At 45.2% G+C, this 20,577-nt stretch overlaps 1 protein-coding gene across 2 annotated transcripts in view; it reads right to left on the bottom strand.

Annotated features, from left to right (window-relative positions):
• Window positions 1–210: 210 nt before the first annotated feature.
• Window positions 211–20,577, bottom strand: part of vezf1a (vascular endothelial zinc finger 1a) — a 23,360-nt gene continuing 2,993 nt past the window's right edge. The window contains exons 2-6 of one of the 2 annotated variants that reach the window (XM_053646081.1): window positions 10,459–11,231; window positions 8,143–8,212; window positions 7,067–7,232; window positions 5,386–5,421; window positions 211–5,042 (exon numbers count right to left, since the gene is read on the bottom strand). In XM_053646081.1, coding sequence (XP_053502056.1) covers window positions 4,669–5,042; window positions 5,386–5,421; window positions 7,067–7,232; window positions 8,143–8,212; window positions 10,459–11,231 — 1,419 coding nt within the window. In that variant the 3' untranslated portion in view covers window positions 211–4,668. The remainder of the gene's footprint in view (window positions 5,043–5,385; window positions 5,422–7,066; window positions 7,233–8,142; window positions 8,213–10,458; window positions 11,232–20,577) is intronic. The other variant, XM_053646082.1, reaches the window with a different exon arrangement.

The following is a 20,577-nucleotide window of genomic DNA, read 5'->3' as shown; positions in this document are numbered from 1 at the left end:
CGAGATGTCCGAGACGGCCGACTGCACCGGGGTACGGACCGGAAAGATACGTAAATCTCATTTACACACGATTCACGATTACTCGTGTCCACTTTCCTTTTGTCGAATCCGGTTAACCAGCCCAGGACATAGTATCAGGATACATTCAAATAGTTGAGTGCAAAAGTTTGTGCGCCCTTACTCCAAAAACGATGACTAAATATCCCTTCATTATTATAACGATACTAACACAATAAGAATCTAAACATCTCCATGGTTGCATTTTTTTTTTCCATTTATTACTGCCTGATTTTTTCACCATTTACCTAAATAATGTTTCTTTTTTGAATTTAAAACTTTTTTTTTTTTTTTTTAAATCCTCGTCAGTATTTTTTTTTAGGTCGTGAAAGCTGTTTTCAGTGGTGCAGCAGCGTCCCGCTTCGATCCCGAGCTCACGTCACTGTCCGTGTTGCGTTTCTCCCATATGTTGGTTTTCCTCTGGGTTCTCCGGTTTCCTCCCACTTCCCAAAAAGTAGTTGGATTAGCGATGCTAAAAATATCCCAGCTGTGAATGTGAAGGTGTGTCTTGGAAGTGGTGCCCTATCCAGGATGTACTACGGCTTCACGTAACTTTATTTGGAAGACTGACTCACAAACAAACAAACAAACAAACAAACAATCATGTTTTACAGTTTTCTTTTATTTAGACAACCCAAATAAAAGGCACATAAAACATTGCGCATGTTTACATAATTCTTTGACAAACATACATTTTTTAAAAAATGTAGGAATGTTTTCCCTTTCCGCTAATCAGAAAGCCTAGTCTTCATATATATACACAAACAAAAAAAAAATTGTACTGTTGTTAATGTTCTAATAAAAAGGTTCTTATAAAAAGGTTATCTCGCATCTCTGTCGCTTGCGTGTCTATTCGTACGGTAACTACCACGTCCTCAGAGCTAAACCGTGTTTTGTACAAAGATATACATTCAACTGCCTTCACAGGGGTTTCCCCAAAATCGCTCAGCAAACTGAAGAGTGAAGTACGACTCCATTCATACCGATCAGATCAGAGCTCGCTCGAAACCGGTGTGAACCTGGCAAATAAATGAGGCAACAATCGAGATCTGTGGAGGAAAAAAAAAAAAAAACCAAGCAAACAGAAAAGCAACACCAACAGTCCCTTCGAAACCAAAGGTAAAAAAACAAAAACAAACAAAACCCTCACATACATGTGTTTAATCCGTTTGTTTTTTATTATTGTGATGAGGGAACGTAATTCCTCACCCAACATGGACACCGAATGCGTTTGATATCAGCGCCCACTACAGGACTACGTAGGCATGTGCCGGTATTCAATTTGAACAAGCCTTTACTAGAGTTCACAGCAATTAATTAAGGCAGAGAACTTGTTTTTGTAAACTTTACACCAAAAGATGCTGCCTATAAAATCGTGGATCCTGTGCGGATCATTTTGTGACGTGTCCACAATAACGATAGGAATATCGCGCGTGTGATTATTGCAGTATATCGTATCGAGAAACCGATTCATCGGCACATGCCTGAAACGACCGACCAAAAACCTACGAAAGAAAGCCCCTAAATTAGTGTCGTCTCTTAACCACTCTCTCGAAGTCCACATTTTAGTGACATGGTGCGAGTTGCAGAATCATTCAGATATAAAAATAAAAACACAAAATACTATCACGAAGCTGTGCACCAATAGTGGTTCACACAGTGTACCTAGACTCACATTGGCAGGGCTCCGAACCCTTGTAGTGACCAACAGCGGACGCGTCCTTCTGGACTCGTCTCTAAGAAAGCGTGTTTGAGTAGTGACATACAGGTAAGAATCTGGCCGAGTTAAAATCCTCCGATTCTGAGAAAGAAAAAAAGAAAAAACAAAACAGGTTTGCCCTAACCTGCATCCAGTTTGTAAACACGCCCTGCAATTGTTGACTTCCCTTTACCCTTCCGCCTTAACGCAAACTCAATCGCTATCTTAAGAAGGCCATCTCGATCCAGACGGCTTGGAGAGCCGAGAGCTCAAGTCACCTTAGAGGCCTCAGCATACTTAATGCAGAGATGAAAATCACCTTCATGTGCTTGCATGCGTACGTCAACTACGAGTGCTCCAGTACTGCAGGTGGCGCCGTTCAATTTCAACGACCACACGAACAAGATCGCCGTGACTCGTAGTCATCCATCTTGGAATGAATTGGTTTGTCTGTAACAAAGAAAATCACTGGCTCGAGGGCGAAGAGTGTTGCCTAGCTACCACGTTCACGACACGGCAAACAAAGCCTCCGCACGACATTCGCGTACTCTGCAATTACATACTGTTCGTGGAAGCTAGCTGAACGTTGCCTGTTGATTTCAGGACTAGCCGGTATCGCGATCCAGTCCGTACGGGATCTCGCAGAGTTAATAAACGTCGCGCCCAAACATTTGTGATGCAATTCGTGGAGGGGTTTTTTTTGTGCTTTTAATCACGGAAAACAACTCGAATTGGCGAAATTATCGTCCGCAGTGATGTTTGTTGGTCGACGAGATCTTTTAGATGTACTCACGTTTCGACGCACGTGATCCGAAGAGGTGCTTGAGCCGAACGCGTGCTGCAACGACGTCACGTGACGCGTCTCGGCCCGGACCCGCGGAAAATCTGTGATCATTTTAATATTTTAATTATATCATTTCTGCGATAGCAAGATGAGGAGAAATCCCGGAGGGACTGGCGATCGGACGCGATTTCACGGACGACGCTGCCGAGGAATGTCAACGTGACCAACAAAAGATACCACATTCGCGTGGTAATTCAGACACTCTCTTCATCTGTACACAAAGACGATGACGGAAATTCATTACTACTACTCTGCGAACACCAAGCTTTAGTCTTAGATGCTCCGCCCACAGTTTATAAAGCTTGCAATCTGATTGGCTATCTGCACTTCCCTGTAGATGAGAAGATGTGTTTTCGAAAACCAGGACACCAAGCTTTTCGGAGCAAGATGTCGTCGATGGACTGAAGCAAGTTCATGCGTTTATAAACGGATTTATTTATTTATTTATTTATTTATTTTTGAAGCAGTCAGTAGTGATTAAGCGCTGGCCGTTTGCCATAGCAGTTAACAGCGTCTTCCTCAGAAACTCGGCCGTCGGTCACGTTTAAAGACAAAACTAGAGTACCTAGGCTTGTCTGAGTAGCATAGTAGTCCATTAGGAATCCAGCAGAATCTTGCAGGCGGTATAAAGGAAATCGCTTTAACGACGTCGCTTTCGCTGCAAGCGGCCACTCGAGAGACATGCACGTCTAAATCTTGACGGAAAGTCAGTGAGGGCGTGCTTAAAACCCGCACGTGTGCACGAGGCAAAGCAAGGGAGTCCGATTTCGCATTAAGGACCAAGACGGAAGCGTTCCAATAAAAATGGACGGTGAGAACTGTTGTTCAGTCCCGCCCCCCCCAACCATCACGAGTGAAAAAGGGCGCACGGAGAAATAAATATTTACAAAATAAGAACGAGATTTCAGGATATTAATATTAAAATAAAATATAAAAGTAGTTTACTGGGTTTCCTGAGCAGAAAATTCCTCCTAACAGGGCCCCTGTTTATATAAAGAAAAAAAAAGAATAAGAATAAAAGTTCATGGTAAGATTAAAAACAAAACAAGGGTATAAAACACTACCTACTAGTCTTCCGACAGGAATCCAGTCCAAATCAAACTGAACTTTTGAGGTGCAGCTTTCGCCAGTCACTAGACGACCCGGTTCGGTCCAGGCTGGTTCCCCGAAACAGGCTTGATCTTTCATAATACTGTTGTTGTACACAAGGGAAATGCTTTCAGTGCAAGAATCTTTCCTCTCTTTTATTTATTTATTAATTATTATAGTAAATTTTTTTTTTTTTTTTTTTTTTTTTTTTTTAAACTGAATCCTAACGGTTGCCGATCAAGTAAACAAAGCACACTCCAGCCGTCCTTAATAAACAGAGCATGAAGAAAATAACAGTCATGAGTCAGTGTCTGAACACCGCAGCCGAAGAGGGGAAAAACAGACAGAGAAACCAAAAAAAAAAAAAAACGTTGACGATTGTAGACGTTTAAAATGCAAAAACACCAGCATAGGCAACTGTACAATAAAATACAGTTACTGTACCTCGAATCATAAAATCAGCCACCTTTATCTGTAAAACATTTAAAAACCTCCCTCTCAGTAAAAGCCTTTACCCCTTTAGAGCTCCTTTCCTAGAAAAATAATGATAATAATAATAATAATAATAATAAAATAAAAAAAATTAAATACTGATTAGCAGGCTACAGCTAAACAACGTAAAAAGAAATCCCAATGTTCTGGGAAGGAAAATTTTTATATATATATAAAAATCAGCACTTATTGCATTTGTCCTTGAAGAACCTCAGTGAGGTCTGCGTGCTCAGTGTCGCTAAATATTCGTCCTTTAGTTCGTCAAACCATGAACGAATCAAATCTAGGTAAGAAATCCTTCACAAAAACTCTATAAAACTCCGTCGTCGTTGCAGCGCTGCTTGTGGCGCGGGTGTACGACCGCGCCGCAAGAGTAAACACTCATTGGCTGGGGAAGGGGGAAGGGGGGTTGGGGGAAGGGGGAAGGGGTTTGGGGGGCGGAGTCAGCTGGCTAGGAGAATCAGGTCAAGATCAGCTCGGGTGCGCTTCACCACGGAGGTGAGGAGGGCAGGACCTGCGAGAGGAAGGACATGCTCTCCATGGGCCGCATGGCGATGTTGAGCGGCCCGGCGATGTTCATGGACATGGGTGTGGTGATGGCCACCGGGTGGGCGATGTTCATGGGCGACGCGGTGGCTGGGATGTTCACCGAGGCGATGTTAACCGGGCCCGTGATGGTCACCGGGTGCTGCAAGCTCATCTGTGCCGACGTGATGTTCACAGTGTTTACCGTGGTGCTCAGGTTCATCTGACCGCCGATGGTCACAGACGTGCTGGCGTTGGCGCGGCTCATCGGTGTAGTGGCGGGAGTGGAGACCGTGACGGGCGTGGCCGTGCCCGAGTGGCACACCTCGATGTTGTCTGGAATAACAAAACGAGACAAACCACAGGACTGGTTAACGGGGTTTGCGTGAATCACTTCCCACGCCCACCCAATAACCCCAAATCCTCCCGTCCTAAAAATGAACAAAAACGAAATTTAAATCTAAATAAAGACGAACACTGTTCGTGTACGTTGACGTGTACGAATAAATGGCGTGTATTTCATTTAACAACCATATTTAAATAAAAAAAAAAATCCAATTTCCATCTACTGTGTCTGTAGCGTATGTGTGATTACCATAGTTGATCTGGATTTGAGAAAGACATCATACAAATAAATCATCATCATCATCATCATCATCACATGAATCTCCGTGTTTACCTTTATGCATCCCTGAGGAGTTCCACTGCCAGTCCCCTATTCAGAAATACAGACACAGAGTGTTACGATGGCCAGGAGGCCTCAGCTGTGGGTGGGAGTCTCGGTGACGTCACACTCCACAACGTCACATCACACGCTCCGCCAGGCTCGGGCCCGGAGATGGAGCGCCTTTATTTGATTTAAACTGGCTTAATATGCATTTGTCAGTGCAGTCAGCTAGCAGATGAGACGACACACACACACACACACACATACACACACACGGGAATCTTACGGAGTTCTACCACTAATGGTTGACTAATTCTGTGTGGAGAATTTAATAAAACAGCATGATATGATACAAGTTGTACGGTTGTTGCACCACGAATCCGTCACGCTGAACCACTGCTCCAACCAACTCAAGCAGGGCAGAGTGGACGTCCGGTCCGAGAGGAAGGGCTTGTGGACGGGGATTAGAGCATTTTAGCTGGCTATAACTTACACGCACTGCCGAGCAGGTCCGATTTTAGTCGACGCGATCGTGTAAGACAAGCCTGGCGACCAACGATCGCTGCACATCACCACGATGGACCATCGAGAAGAATACGGAAATGACCGCGACACACAAGATCCAAAGCACAGTCAAAAGGTGCAGGTTTGGTACACAGACCGAGTGAACGTTTATATGGCGGGATGAAAGAGAGAGCTAAACTACATGGACTGGTAAACAGCATTCCATCTAAAATCATCTAAGTTCAAAACTAAATCTACGAATCAGACGTGCACGACAGAGACGATCCGGATCACGGTGCTATCCACAGACGTCCGTTTATAGTTCCGTCTAATGCTTGTTCACGAAGTAGCTCATAGTTGTTCCTCCCCCACCGCAAAAGCCCAAACTCTTCTGTCCTGACTCTCAGAAAACTTCACTACTGCCAGAGCTGCTGGTACAGTAAACTCATCAACACGTTCTGACCAATCAGATTTGAGAACTTTTTTGAAAAAAAACCAAACAAACAAACAAACGAAAAAAAACTTCCACTGATTTGTAACTCAGATTTGTCGTTCTTTTCCGTTCGCCACTTTGGAGATTTTCATACGACAACGACGACACGAAGGCCTCCGCCCTAAAGATCAACACAGACAGTTTAAACTTGCTCGAACAAACAAGGCAGAATCAGGGTCCCTAGCCTTCTCCGTGCGTGTGATTAATTAACACGCACCGACCAGTATGAACACCGTCTTCCTATTCGTCCACCAGTGAGGTCAGTCCGGGACGGCGCACGCAACCGGTTCTCCGCTGCAGAGCTCAGCTAATTTAAGACCTCGCTTACTTTAATGCAATTAATCGAGACGCCAAAAACGGCTTAGCCACAATGACCACTGACGAGGCAAGAGCTAAAAGTTTCGAAGAGATCTAGAGAACCCATCGGGCTCTAGAGACGCACAACTGGAAGAACATGGGAACTAAGCTACGTCAGGATGAGGTGAATATTAGTAGCAGCGTACTTAACTACCTTAGATTAGGACGGCTGATCAGTAGATTTGATTTAAGGGTGGGCGGTACGACAGAAAAACAGATTTCCGGTCATCATTTCGGTCACGGCCCAGCCCTACTCGTGTCACCGTGATCAGCGGACCCCGATCGGCTCTCCCGCTCCGGGACGTGAGACGCTACTAGCGGAATGGGCGGCGCACGTACCTTTGTTGCAGGAGTTGTTGAAGTTGGTCTGGCCGTGCGTCTTTAAGTGGCTGGTGATGTAGGCGGCGCTGAGCATCTTGCCGCAGATGTTGCACGTGACCTTGCCCTCGTGCCGAATCATGTGAGAGCGCAGTCTGTCTTTGGTGGCGAAGGCCGATGTGCAAGCCTGCCGAGGTGAAGAGGACAGTCTTCAGATAACTTAAACCCGTCGTCATACTCAAAAATGGACTGCCCAATGGCGTCCACCCTTAATGCCTACGAAGCTTTCCTCAAATCGCTATATAAACTCTGGTGCACTAATAAACGTAGAACGTGTCTTCCGCGCTAAATAATATTTCCATTTGCAGAATCCTTGGACGAGATAAAATACATGCCGTACATCTGCTCTAACGGCCCATGAATACGGTAAGTCGACGCGGCGTTGTTTACAGACGACTGACAAATTAATGGAATATAAAGCTTAGTAGAAAGTTCCACAATGAGACACTAAAACACCCGTGGTGCACCGTGCTGGTGCTTCCTAAAGAAGCTCCCTCAGCTGGACGATGGTGGTAGAGCGCGAACTCCAACACATCGCTCCAAAATCATCTACAGCCGTGCACATGGGTTGAAACCTAGCGAGTGTGAAGGCTACAGCATAGGATTTACGTCGTTTCCATCCTCATCAGATGATTCAGTGGGCACTCTTTCCTTGTGGATGTGGGCGGGGTCACCCTGGAACAGACCACACCCATGAGGATAAGTGCACTGACTGGGAGGAACTTTGTATTGATTTTGCACCGACTTGATTCGAACAGGGCGAGTGATTCATTGGTCACCCGTCTGTATAAGGGAAACGGTGGTCATCCAAAGTATACAGAGATTCTGACGTACGTTTTAATATACCGTACTCGTCACTTGTTTATACGGTCGACATGCAAGAGTACTGAACCTTTTCTGATTAGCGAAAAAGGGCGCAATCGTCGAAGCGTAACGAAATAAAATCGGACACAGAGCCCCGAGGTAAGACACGAGCAGGAAAGCTTTTTGAAGAAAGAAGGCGAGTCTGTAAGGTGAGATGATACGGAGGGTCATACCGTTACTTGGCATTTAAATGGTCTCTCGGAGGAATGCACATGTTTGACATGGCAGCTGAGATGATCAGGCCTGAGGAATTAAAAAACAAACAAACAGAAAGGAAGTCAATGAGGTCATTAGATATACTGGATCTACTAGATCTACTACAGAAAGTAATTGGGGGTGGGGGGTGAAATCTTAGTGCTTAGTGAAATCTGGGTATTTTATGTCCTCGTTGAGGTGTTTAACATCTCGTATGACAAAAATTGTAAAAAAAAAAAAATCACTGCATTTGATGATTGCTTCGAGTCCCACCCATCCAAATGATGGGTCGTTAAGTAGGATCTCTTCAAGGGTGCGCTGAACCAGAATGGCCGCCCAATCAGTGTCCCTCCCCCAGCACCATTCGTTATTGGTTAGAGGAAAAAGAAAAAAAAAAAAAAACAGCAGTTCCTTCCATGCTACTTGGGCGACGTACTTTTAAATAACTAAATAATTAAACAAACAGCCTCGGGTTTCTGCTCTCCGACCCTGCACTGCCGTACTGCTATTCATCTTGAAGATTTCCGAGCAAGCGAGCTCCACGTAATGGCCCGAAACGTCCTACCAGGAGCGTTCGAGTGCTACTGAACAGTTGGCGTGCTAAAAATGGCTCCCTTTCTTCTCGACTCGCATTGCTCACCCTGAAATTAATCCTCAGATTATTAGTCACGCAGTGCCGTGAGCTGGAACGGGATGAGGAGGGAGCTGCTCTGACGCACGCTGCCTGGAAATAGAGGAGTGATGCAGCACGCTCTTAAAGCGGCCACAAGCGCAGATCTACAGGGACTGTAAGCGGTGAGCAAGAGGAAATCCCAGACTTGTGTGTCACCGGAGTTTTTTATTACACCCCCTCCCCTTCCCCCCCCCAAAAAAAATCTCTTGGGACAGCATCGGCAGGCTGAATGAATCTAAGGGAATCAAAGCAGCCAGCCTCGGCCCCCTCCCCCCTCGGGCCGTGATGGTAGGGCCCGCCGCGTGCTGTGGCTCACAAAAGCAGCCAGTCACAACTATTCACTGTGGTTATAAATCAGCCGGCTGCAGAGATAAATCAGCGGGAGCTAGACAATGTTAACGTCATATGGAGGAGCAGATGGTGGAGCCGGCTACGTCTTTGTACACGCATTTCACAACTGAGTATTAAAAACCACTGACATCATCCCATTCTGCCGGATTAGGCCACCGAAAATACAGAAACACACACTACAAGGAGCCTGTAAGAGTGCTACCTTAAATAAGCCTTAAACCATTTAGAGGTTTTCCTTCAGTTTAAGGCTCTTACTTACTTAACACTCGATACATCACCTAATTAGTCTTCATAAGTTAAAAGCAGTGTGATAAATCGGCGTACCTCTCAGAGCCGCCTGCATTTACTCTGTAAAACGAGAGAAAATTCAGGCGCCGTGCCTCAGACTGGCTCGTTAATATCATTCTGAGGTAAAATTTCCAGCGTTAACCGATTAAACGAGAGAAAACATGTACCTGAAGAATCCTGTTTGTTTACTCTATCCTGTCATTTTATTTTATCGGTAAAACATCTTGCGTTAATTCTAACACGCGCGGAATTTAGCTCAGTCGCTGTAATTTTTACCCTGATAGCCTAGCATTTTTTACTAGCCTAACATTTACCTCAGTCAAGATCACATCCAAAACAAAACCTCCTATAAAATAAACCCAACCAAATGGATTTATTTAGAGGTTAAAAACATTTTTTTTGTTTGGGTCTACTGGCTAGTATCTAGCTCGAGAACACAAGAAATAAACAAAGCAGAGAGAGCATCATGCTAGCTAGATACCGAACCACACTAGCTGGCTAACATTCTCCCATGTGCCTGAAACGTAGCTGGAAGAGCTAAAGTTTCGGATAAACTGTTGAAATGGTTTTAAAATGAAAAGTCTGGACGATAGGAATATGCTCTGTGCAACGTTCTTATGAAACACGCTAGCAAACAGCTACGAAGCAATGAATCGGCAGTAGTACGGAATATGAAACATTAGCTTAAGTTTCTAGATCGCCTAAAAACTCTAACAGTCATAGTAGCTAGCCAATTAGCTGTTAGCAGCTAGCTTGCTGAAAGGACTTCCGAAGCTAGCCAACAATTGACAATACCCTGAAAACTATGTAGTCAACAAAAGAATATTCTGGAAGCTAGAAACAGTTCTAACAAAATACATCAATGATGACCAACCTAAGCAGTTTTGATTCTGTGCATCCAAAATGTCTGTTTTGCTCAATTTATTTATTTATTACTAGCTCACATATTACTCATAGTTTGGAGAGACTTTGGCCGCCGTACCTGGAGAAGCCCTTCCCGCAGACGGAGCAGACGTAGGGCTTGTGCACGCCGCCATCGTGCGAGCGTACGTGGTACGTCATGCGGTCTTTCCTCTTGAATCGTTGCTGGCAGATCGGGCACTCGAACGGCTTCTCGTCCGAGTGGGACAACTTGTGTCTGTTCAGGTGGTAGACATCACGGAAGGCTTTGCCGCACATCTCGCACCCGTGGTTCTTCTTCACAGGCTTGGCCGGCTTCTTGGGCACACTCGGCTGGCAGACGGCAACCGTGGAGGTCGGAACCATGGCGCCCGAGGCTGAGGTCGCGGCCGTAGTGAGGATGTAAGAGGGGTTAGCGTTGTTTTCTCGCGTCATGCTCGAGAGCAGCGGCACCATGGTGGGCGCCGTCGTCTGCGCCGTCTTTTTAGGTCGCGACACCATCTTGACGCCGGTGTGACACGACTCGTGCCGTCGCAAATGGTAGCTGTCTCGGAAGGCCTTGTTGCAGTAGCCGCAGATAAACGGCGTTTTGCTTTTGGGTTCCTTCTTCACTATGGGCATTGGTGCTCCGATACCGCCGCCTCCTCCGCCACCATGGCCGCCTCCGCCCCCTCCTCCGCCCGTCCCGCTGCCCATGCTGTCCTTAAGGAGGTCGGCGGTGCTCACTGGGGGCTTCTGATCGAGCGGGATGGGCATGATGGGCTTCTGGTCCTGCGGCTCGGTGCCGGCATTCAGCAGCGGCAGCAGGCTGTTCGGGCCCACCTGGTGCTGATGGTGCAGTGCGTCATTGGCTTGCTGGAGGCAAGAAACAGAGGGGCGTTAAATTAAAATACTGCAGAGTTGGGCGGGACAATGAATCGTAAATGTAATCGTCATCACAATTTTTCATTCATGATAATTCTGAAAAGGTTCCGACCCTCACATTTCAATTAATAACACAGCATTTCATTAAAATCACCAGCCGTTACCAAACATTTGTTCTGAAGGACAAAGGAATGATTTTAATTAAAAAAAAATATTAAATAATAAATAACTAAGAAGAAAATGTGATTTCAAGGTGTCCATGATTATTGCTTATGGCAGGGATTATAATATGGAACTATCCATCCATCCACCCAGCCATCTTCAACCGCTTACTCCTTTTCAGGGTCGCGGGGGAACCTGGAGCCTATCCCAGGGAGCATCGGGCACAAGGCGGGGTACACCCTGGACAGGGTGCCAGTCCATCGCAGAATATGGAACTATTCCACGGGGAAATTCAAACGTCTTTATATGCGTTACATTTATTTAAGGCATAAATTGTTAAATGATTCATTACTACATAAAAACCGGGAAGTATTAAGCAAAGAAGCCAGTGTGCCACTGCAAATTTTCACACAGCTATAACGAATGAAATAAATTAATTGTAAATATACTATTAGTAACCTTAGATGTTTGGTATATTACTAATTAAAACTACCCTAGCAGAACATTCCGACAGACAGGGAAACAGCGACGAGGAAAAGGCGAGCCGACTTCCCCGGGTTTCCCCTCGTGCCACGAGACTTTATTCAAAGCATAATGAGATGGATAGAAGCGCAGTCCTCACGTATTGCTCATGCTGACTTCCTGTTACAAAGGTCTCATTCTGTTTGGTTATCAGCATCTATTTGGGGTTAGAATACAACCCCCCCCAAACACAAACACACACACACACACAGAAGATGATGGAGACCAAGTAGCCAAACAGGAAATGAATCATGCACGGTTTATGTTTCAGGATTGGCTCGGCTAATGAGCGCAGACTAAACACGGCCTCTCGCAGGTGACGGACGTTAAACGCTGTTGGCGCCGTGTATTGTGTATGCAGGAAAAGTCTGATTGCTGTTTCACCCTGAAGTCATATCAATACAAAGTTCTCCTCACTGATCACCTTCACCCTATAACGAAACATTTCTATCCTGGTAGGCGTTGTCTCTTATGGGATGATCCCGCCCACAACGTAAATCATATTTTCAGTCTTCAGTTCTCAGCCATTGATTCGTTTTTGGATGGCTGCGTCCGAAAGCACTCTCCACCACCACTACTACTACCACCACCACCACCACCATCATCATCAAACACCAACTCAGGGGGAAAATCTTTCTGGAAGAACGCTGCTCATCGCTCCAGTACAAATCCAGGGATGTGTTGGATCTACCCCAAGGTGCATGGAGGGTGTTTTGGTGGGCTCACGCGGACCAAACACCTTAGCAACACACTCTGCGAGGGTTTTTGATTTAATTTGGTCACTCAATCAGTCCATTCAGGATTTCTCAAAGTTCTTTTGTGATTGTTGTGGCCAAAAATGCTTGATCTGCTGAAAACTACTTGAATTGGCGAAATTGTAATCGCACGGTCTTTCGCAGCTGTACTCACGTTTGACGCACGTGGATTGAAGAGGGCTCCGGCCGAACGCGTGTTCGGTAACCTGCAGTAATTTTTGCGACATAACTGAGGTATCTTGGCAAATTGTGTAGGTGTTGCCTACCTGACCCCCCCCCCGGCCCCCATTTTGTGTCGAGTCCACCAAGTGTTTAATTAAAACGCCACAGAGAATGGCATGATGAGGTCTATTGTGCTTGAACATCAGTTGGAGATTAAACACACGCAGCTCTGAACAGTGATTCTCAAAGGTGGGAAACGGACAGAGCGGACCAGCCGGAGGGAAAGTGTGTGAATGAGCGAGGGCGCGAGCAAGAGTGAATGAGCCAGAGAGAGTGAGAGAGAGAGAGCGCGAGCATTTAGAGATTAAATACAAGCCGCTCTGTCTACTTCCCACCTGCTGGATCGCAGCTCGACGTGAGGGAGAGAGTGTGAATGAGCGAGCCTGAGAAAGGGAGAAAGTGAGCGAAAGTGTGAATGAGCAAGCGAGACGGCGAAAAATAGCGAGTGATTCATAGAAGCTGTTAACCTTCATCAAGATAGGCAATGAGTACAATGTGTATTAACAAGGACAGTCCACAGCGAGTGTCCTTTAACTCGGAACAATAATTAAAAAGAAAAAAGAAAAGAAGAGAAAGAAACCTCTCTGATCAGGTCAGTTGCACAAACACAGATGTGAAAGATTTTGGATAAAGTCTGGAAAGTCTCAGGAATGACTCAAGTGGTTAAATCACCAGACTCTGTAAGTGAAATGCTCTGAGAAACCGAGGACCAACCGCACCGCGTACGGTAAACCCAACGGGTGACGGGCAAAAACAAACCCCTAAATTCGGACGTCTCGAAAAACAACCTGCCTCTGGAGATTTCTAAATCTGTCCAGCGTAAACAGATCCATCCTGCTAGAACGCCACGACAGGCCACGAGACCTCAAAACTAGCTGACGCATGTGGAGTGATGCTTCGAGCCAACGCTGCCTCTGGCGTGAATGAGTTCAGCGCTAAACACCGAGACTGACGTGAGCCGGCACAAGACAGACGCTTTGGAACAAGTGATCTGCCCTCAGGCGATGGGGGAGGAAAAGATCTGCGGCTGGAGGAAATTAAGGCCAAGGCCCTTTTGACCCAAAAGTGGAGAGGTTTGTTTATGGTAGCGTTGAGGGAGACGGGGGAGGGAACGTCCATCACGGCACTGCCCCGGTCACTGTGTGGTCTACAGCGTGCTTTTGATTACACGGCCAAGGGGAAAGCCTGTGCGACGCCGACATCGGAGAACCGCAAACCACAAATGCAGCTGAGCGAAGCTGAACTTGCCTCTTCAAAAAGATGAGAATTTAAGTACAGAACACACAGGCTCTGTTTTCCATACAAGAACTATGCATGCAAAGTCACACGCTTGCAAAGAATAAGACGCCATATTGACACCAAGTCATATTGCAGTTTCCATCACTGGAACCACAACGTTCAGACAATCTGGTCATGATCAGACCACAGGACCTCTCATCGGAGCGTCCGAGATTGGTCACGACGCTCACAGACCACAGTAACACATTTGTGATCGTTCAGAGGGTCTGCTTCCATATTATAGATCCCGTTGTGTCATCTACGTACTGTAAGTATGGAATAAAACCACGTGGAGAGGATCTCTCCTCAGATACAGTGCTGCGATGGCAGTCCCGCGCGCAATTCTCAATACGCCCGCAAGATGGCGCCATTTATCGGTGGATCTGATACTACAAAACCGATATCAGATTATGGAAAAATGCTCAAATAAAGCGATTAAATCGGTCGATCTCTAAATGTGGAGTGCCTGCAAAGCAAGTCACTTCCAGTTCTCTTTTACCTTGTAGTAGCTATCAACAATTATTTCCTCAAAAAACAAAAACACACACATCTACAACTCACTGCCTGTTACAGTGCTCACACCGGAGACTCCTTCCACACGTAAAATATACCTCACAGAAAACTACACCACGATATATATAAACGAATAGCGAGCTGTGAACGAGCTGTTACTATAGAAACGATATACGAGCGCATTAATATAAAACCTGCGATCGACCGCACTACTGTCCGACCTGCTCTTATAGAAAAGACCAATCAGAATCAAGAATTCAACAGCGATTTGCTATAAAGACCAATAACAATAATGATGAATATCGAATAATATGATAACGCGGTAGCCTTACATCAACATCCTAACATTTAAACTGGCACACAAACAAGCCGGAATAAACACATTTTTTAAAAATTTATTTCGCTTCTAAAAAAGGACTACACCGTTCAAAATGATAAAACTGTATCACGGCTGCGGTGTAATTCAACGTTAATAGTCTTGTGCCGTGACTGGCAGAATACGCAACGGTAAGACGTCGTTACCGAGAACGAACTTGGCAAAGACCCGAGCCAAGGCGGTACAAGTCCAAAGTCCGAAACAGACAGACAGATTTCACGGAGTTATCCAACACGTAACACACCTGGACAATAATCCCATTAATTCAACGAATTTTCAGTCAGGTTTTGGTGAGAACCGTCTGATGTCTGGAACTGACTCCATCATAAATCTGTGATTAGAGGAATTATAATTATAGCGAATAAAAACAGAGCTACATTACGCTCATGTGACTGTCGCATTGGACGCAGCTGTGTCTCATTAAAGAACACCTCTCGAACCTGTGGAAAGAGTCTTCCTGAAGTGATGCCAAAGTAGGTACGCAACACAAACACACAAACAAGATAAAACACCATACTAGCCAAAATGAATAGAGCTTTTTTTAAACATCTGCGCACTACATCATAAATATTTCGTACTACACTACATCATATCTACACTACATCATATTTCGTAACTGTTTTCTATCTATAATGTGGCCAACCTTCTCCGCTAACCACCAAGCGTGTTCATGGTTAGCAATGGTGTGATTTATCCATAGCCTCTACCTTTAACTCCCACCATTTTGCAGACTCACAAGAGCGTTAGCTAGCTAATAAACCGCAGTGAATATTACCGTTTACACTAAAAACCTTTACGATGTATTCAAACGTATCTTAACATCTAACTGACTAACCCGGCTTGTTAAATCAATCCAAAAAGACGAGAAGACCGCCATCATGTTGCACGCTACGGGACTCGTTTCCCGCCGGATTTCACGTCTGGGGCATTATTCAGCATCTTCTTTCAAGCCCTACCTCGAGAACCTACCTCGACTCTCAAAGCTATAATCGTCTCCTGTTAGCCTTCTCGACTTTATCCCCCCCCCGTAACTGTAACACAACCTTGAGTGTGAGAAAGGCGCTATGTAAATAAAAAGAATAATTATTATAATTATTATGACTGCAGACGACGCGTCAGCACAATAGCGGGGAAGGAAGGCGCCGGAGGGAGCGAGCGCTATGCTCCTCGTGCTATTGTTGTTCAATGGAGCATCCCAAATGAGCGAGGACCAGGGTCCAGCCACGGTGACAATCGTTTCTTAATCGGCATTATGGTTGCGGCCGCTGGTTAACGGCCTTTCAGACGCGATAAACAAACAACCTTTCTTAATCTCTTGATGGTAGTTGCGTTTGTATTAAAGTGAATAAAGTCTGAAAAACATGGCGGACAAATCAAAGGCTGATCGAAAGAATTGTAGGAGCGTCTTCCGTGAAAAGCACATCTGTCGTTTTCCTTTAAAAAAAAATAAATAAAAATTGCCCAATGGAAGGAATTTGCATCGCTTTTCAAATCTCAGGGACACCAACGCTACCCAGTGCTGGACCCCCCTCATAAAATAACATTATTGTGGACTGAATATCATGATATTTTATTTAAACAAATATTTTGACTCACATAAAAACACACATATACGGGTTATATCAGAGGACTCTGGGAAAGCAGGGCGCTGCAATTAAGACGCGCGCTCTCTTCCGCAGACGCAAAAGCCCAGGGTCAAACACCTGACCCTTAGCATTCGGGTTCAGCCATGCATCCGACAGAGACGGAGACGGGAGGGGGGGAAGAAAAGACGACAGAGAAAGAGAAGAAAAATGAATTCCCCTAACATTCTCCTCCTTATTTCATCTGCTCCATTGTTGCTTTCCCCCGCAAATCCGCGCAGTGATGCACTCAGGGCCCGGCGGGAGGTCTTTGTGCGAGAGTCTCCGCTGATTTGGTTCCTCTATTCATGGTCAGAGGCGCTGCATTTCTCCATACACACCCCTCGGTGAGACGCCGAAGCCTGGCTCACAGATGCAGGAGAACCTGGGAACTTGTGTGTAGTGTGTCTATAGTGTGTATAGTGCGGTGAAGGTCGGGGGTGGTGGGGGGTACCACCCTACTGTCTGTACACCTGCTTGGGCAATATTGGGCCACTAGGCACGATCCAGTCGATCCTGTCTGATGTGAAGTGGAGTCACTGCTACCAGCCCAAATTTGGCCAAATTCTCCTATAAAATTGTCCCAATGATTACAATTTAATGCATACCTTTTTATCCATTTAGAGTTACATCTGGTTGTGCAACATCCATGAGACAAGTCATTGCCTATTAACAGCTGTAAACAGTCGTTCCTTTATCACAAACTCCCGAAGTTAGTAAGTAAAAGAAAAAGTGCCATGTTGGAGAGAAAACTGAATGTGCAAAGCACTTAGTCATGATTTTCCCGTGTGTTGATACGTGTGTGTGTGGGGTTGCAGACAACGTTGCAGTGACTGCAACCCGCTTCGCCTTCACGCCACTGACAGTTTTGATCCAAATCAGCTCTGAAGGCTGAGGTCACCCCAACGTAAATAACGTCCTGGACGGAGCCGAGCTCAACAAACAGCAAGGGGGAATTTTTTTTTTTTTTTAAAAAAAGGTGCCCCTTGACAATAGGGGCTAGACTGAACGCTGCAGCACATGCTAATTCATTTTTGAGCAAAACTTGTGTAAATTTGAATTTGAAAGAAAAGAGAAAAGTGGAATGGGTGTACAACAGGCGGTGGACGGGGGTGGGGGGTACGCACTCAACAAAAGCAGCCTTTCGGGTGAAGGGTAGCGGACTGTACAGTCTGCATATTAAGACAGCAACTTTGATTTGTAGCAACTTTCTCACAGTTTTCGAGTAGTTTTACCCGCATGAGCTCATGTTGAATAAATGTTATTTTGTCGTCTGACTCATTAATCGCCTCCTTCCTTCCCAGTGACTAAAGCTGGCCTACAACCAACAGCTTTTTCATGCATTCTACCAAAGGCGATATTCTTCTCAGAAACAAGACCGCGCACGTTCTTGCCGCGTCGCTCCGATGCCCGAGTGACAACCGACAGCGGATAGAAGTGGAGAAGGAAATACAGGTGTGTAAAGACCAGGGAGGTGGTGGAAAAGATCCAAGCCACGAGAAGACTGAAAGACAGGTGCGATTGTGCCGTTTATCATGCCTTAAGATAAAGGCAGAGGTGCTAAAATTGCTAAAGTCCTAGCAGGCAGAATTTTACCGCAGGATGAGACGAGAAGCGAAATGAGAGCAGCTCGATTTTTTATTTATTTATTTTTTTAAACCAAGCAAAGAAATCAATCATAGTCCTGCCTGCTGGGTTTCTGTTGGCTCACACATGAAAGTTAACGTTAAGATAGCGTTGGCGCAAAAGCAAAGTCAACCGCCATCAGACGCGAACGCTGTCGATAAGTCCTGCGTCGTTTCTCCTTCGGCGAATTTTATTCACGTTGGAAAGATAAGAAAACACGCCTTCAGGTGTCTCCTGTATCGCCAAAGCCAGGGGGAGCTATCAGATAGCTAACAGTATCGCTATTGAATAAATCAAATGCTGTTGCATTGGGGGGGTAAATAAATAAAAGTTACAGGTTTACTTCTGTCTGGTACAGACTGCTACCACTGAAGACTCCTTCCAAAAAAATTCTTCCCTACGTCAACGATTATACCCATTTCATATATTTTCCTGCACAAGTTGTTACTATAGAAACAAGAACATGTTAGAATGAGTGCATTGTCTGAGCTGTGCTGGTACCGAAAATTAATCAAGACCTTCTGACCAATCAGATTAGAGAATTCAAGAGAAAGCGCACGAGAGAGAGAGAGAGAGAGAGAGACAGAGAGAGACACAGACACACAGAAAAGCATGAATCACACAATGCTGGTTCTGGGTTTGTCACGCTAACCGGGCCGACCCGGCTCTCCCTCCTCGCTTCACTTCAGCCGAGTAATAAAAGGATTACATGTACTTCCACTCTCTCAGCACTCGCACAATGCCTGTCGCACACAACCATTCACATGAAAAGGCCACCAAATGAAATTTTCTCTCTCGCTCTCTCTCTCTCACACTTACTCCCATTCTCCTCCAGAATACTCCAGATGTGCACCACTGCTCTGATTATCATCTACTGATCACAAGTTCCTATTTAAGTAGTTTGAAATTTGCTGAGACGGTGCGATACCTGTACAACCCAACATCAATATCAGTATGTCACCAGAGGTACGTGGCTTTAAAGGAGACAGCATTAATGACCACGGAACAGCGCAACACTAGCGTTATATTCAGCTGTTTGATAACAATGTTTAACAAAAAAAAAAACAAAAAAAACAGACATATAGCATCACTGAATCCTCAATAGTGTAGAAAGCAACTTGGAAATAATATATAACTGATATAAAACTTGAACGGTTTATCACAATGTGACACATCACCACACCTCTATTTACAACCAAACCGTTTCAACTTGCACTCTTCTGATCTCTCAGAAGTTGGCGAACTTTAAGCTGGAGGCCTTCAAATATATAAACTCTCATCTTCTTTACAGCGTCTGCAGAAGTCAATAAATTACTCATCTGTCACCCTAACAAGCAATCATGAGTTGAGCAAAAAAAAAAAAAAAAAAAAAAAAGATAGCAGCTTCTGCTGACATCAGTGTGCACGGCAACGTTAATCCCTGAACTTTCACACCCACAGCGTGACTCCTAGTGCAACCACGGTCTCTTGCCTCATCGCAACGCCGCTCAGGTCCCAGGAGGGGACGAGAACCTCTACAGTTGCTTAATCCTGGATTTTGGTTGAAGCGCCAAGCTGGAAATGAGTTTGCCGGCAGTCAGAAAACGCCTCCCGCCAATTAGCAGGTACCAGCTGCAATTTCTCACCGTGGTGGGGGATACAGTAGAGCTAACCTGCCACGAATACAGCGTCTACTTCAAAGCCAAGGGGATCTAAATATGAAGCATGGCCTTAGGATATGCATTTGAACTTCAATAATCAGATTCACTGATTCAAATTGTGCACGAGAAGAGCGTGCATGGGGGAATACATGGGAAGAAAAAAAAAAAAGAGAAAAAAAAAAGGCATGCATACACGTACAGGCATGTGCTCCGTAGCAGAGATTAAACCGGTTCAAGTTCATCTTAGTGGATTGGTTATTCCATTACAGACTGCAGAAATCATTTCAGATTCGCAGGCAATTGATTCCAAGGGCCAAAGTTGAAGTCATCAGTTGCGCGACCCCAACTAAGCAGCATTGCTTCCTCCACGATTCACACATGGCAGGAGCTGAAAACACCACCAGGCATGTAACACGGGGCTCAATTTCCTAACATGCTTTCCTAAAGTAACTGGACCGAGGACAGCGAGTACCCTCTGAGTCATTCTTGGCAGGGATCCTTAAAGCATCTTTGGAAAATTCTATTCTTGTGCATCACCAATGCCAGATTCAAGATCATATACTGTGATAAGGAAAGCTGAAATGGTTATAACGCATTTGCCAGTTAGAGCAATGCATTGTT

This window comes from Ictalurus furcatus, chromosome 16 (genome assembly GCF_023375685.1).
Source record: "Ictalurus furcatus strain D&B chromosome 16, Billie_1.0, whole genome shotgun sequence".
Lineage (NCBI taxonomy): Eukaryota > Metazoa > Chordata > Actinopteri > Siluriformes > Ictaluridae > Ictalurus > Ictalurus furcatus.
This window is presented reverse-complemented; position numbering and strand designations above follow the sequence as displayed.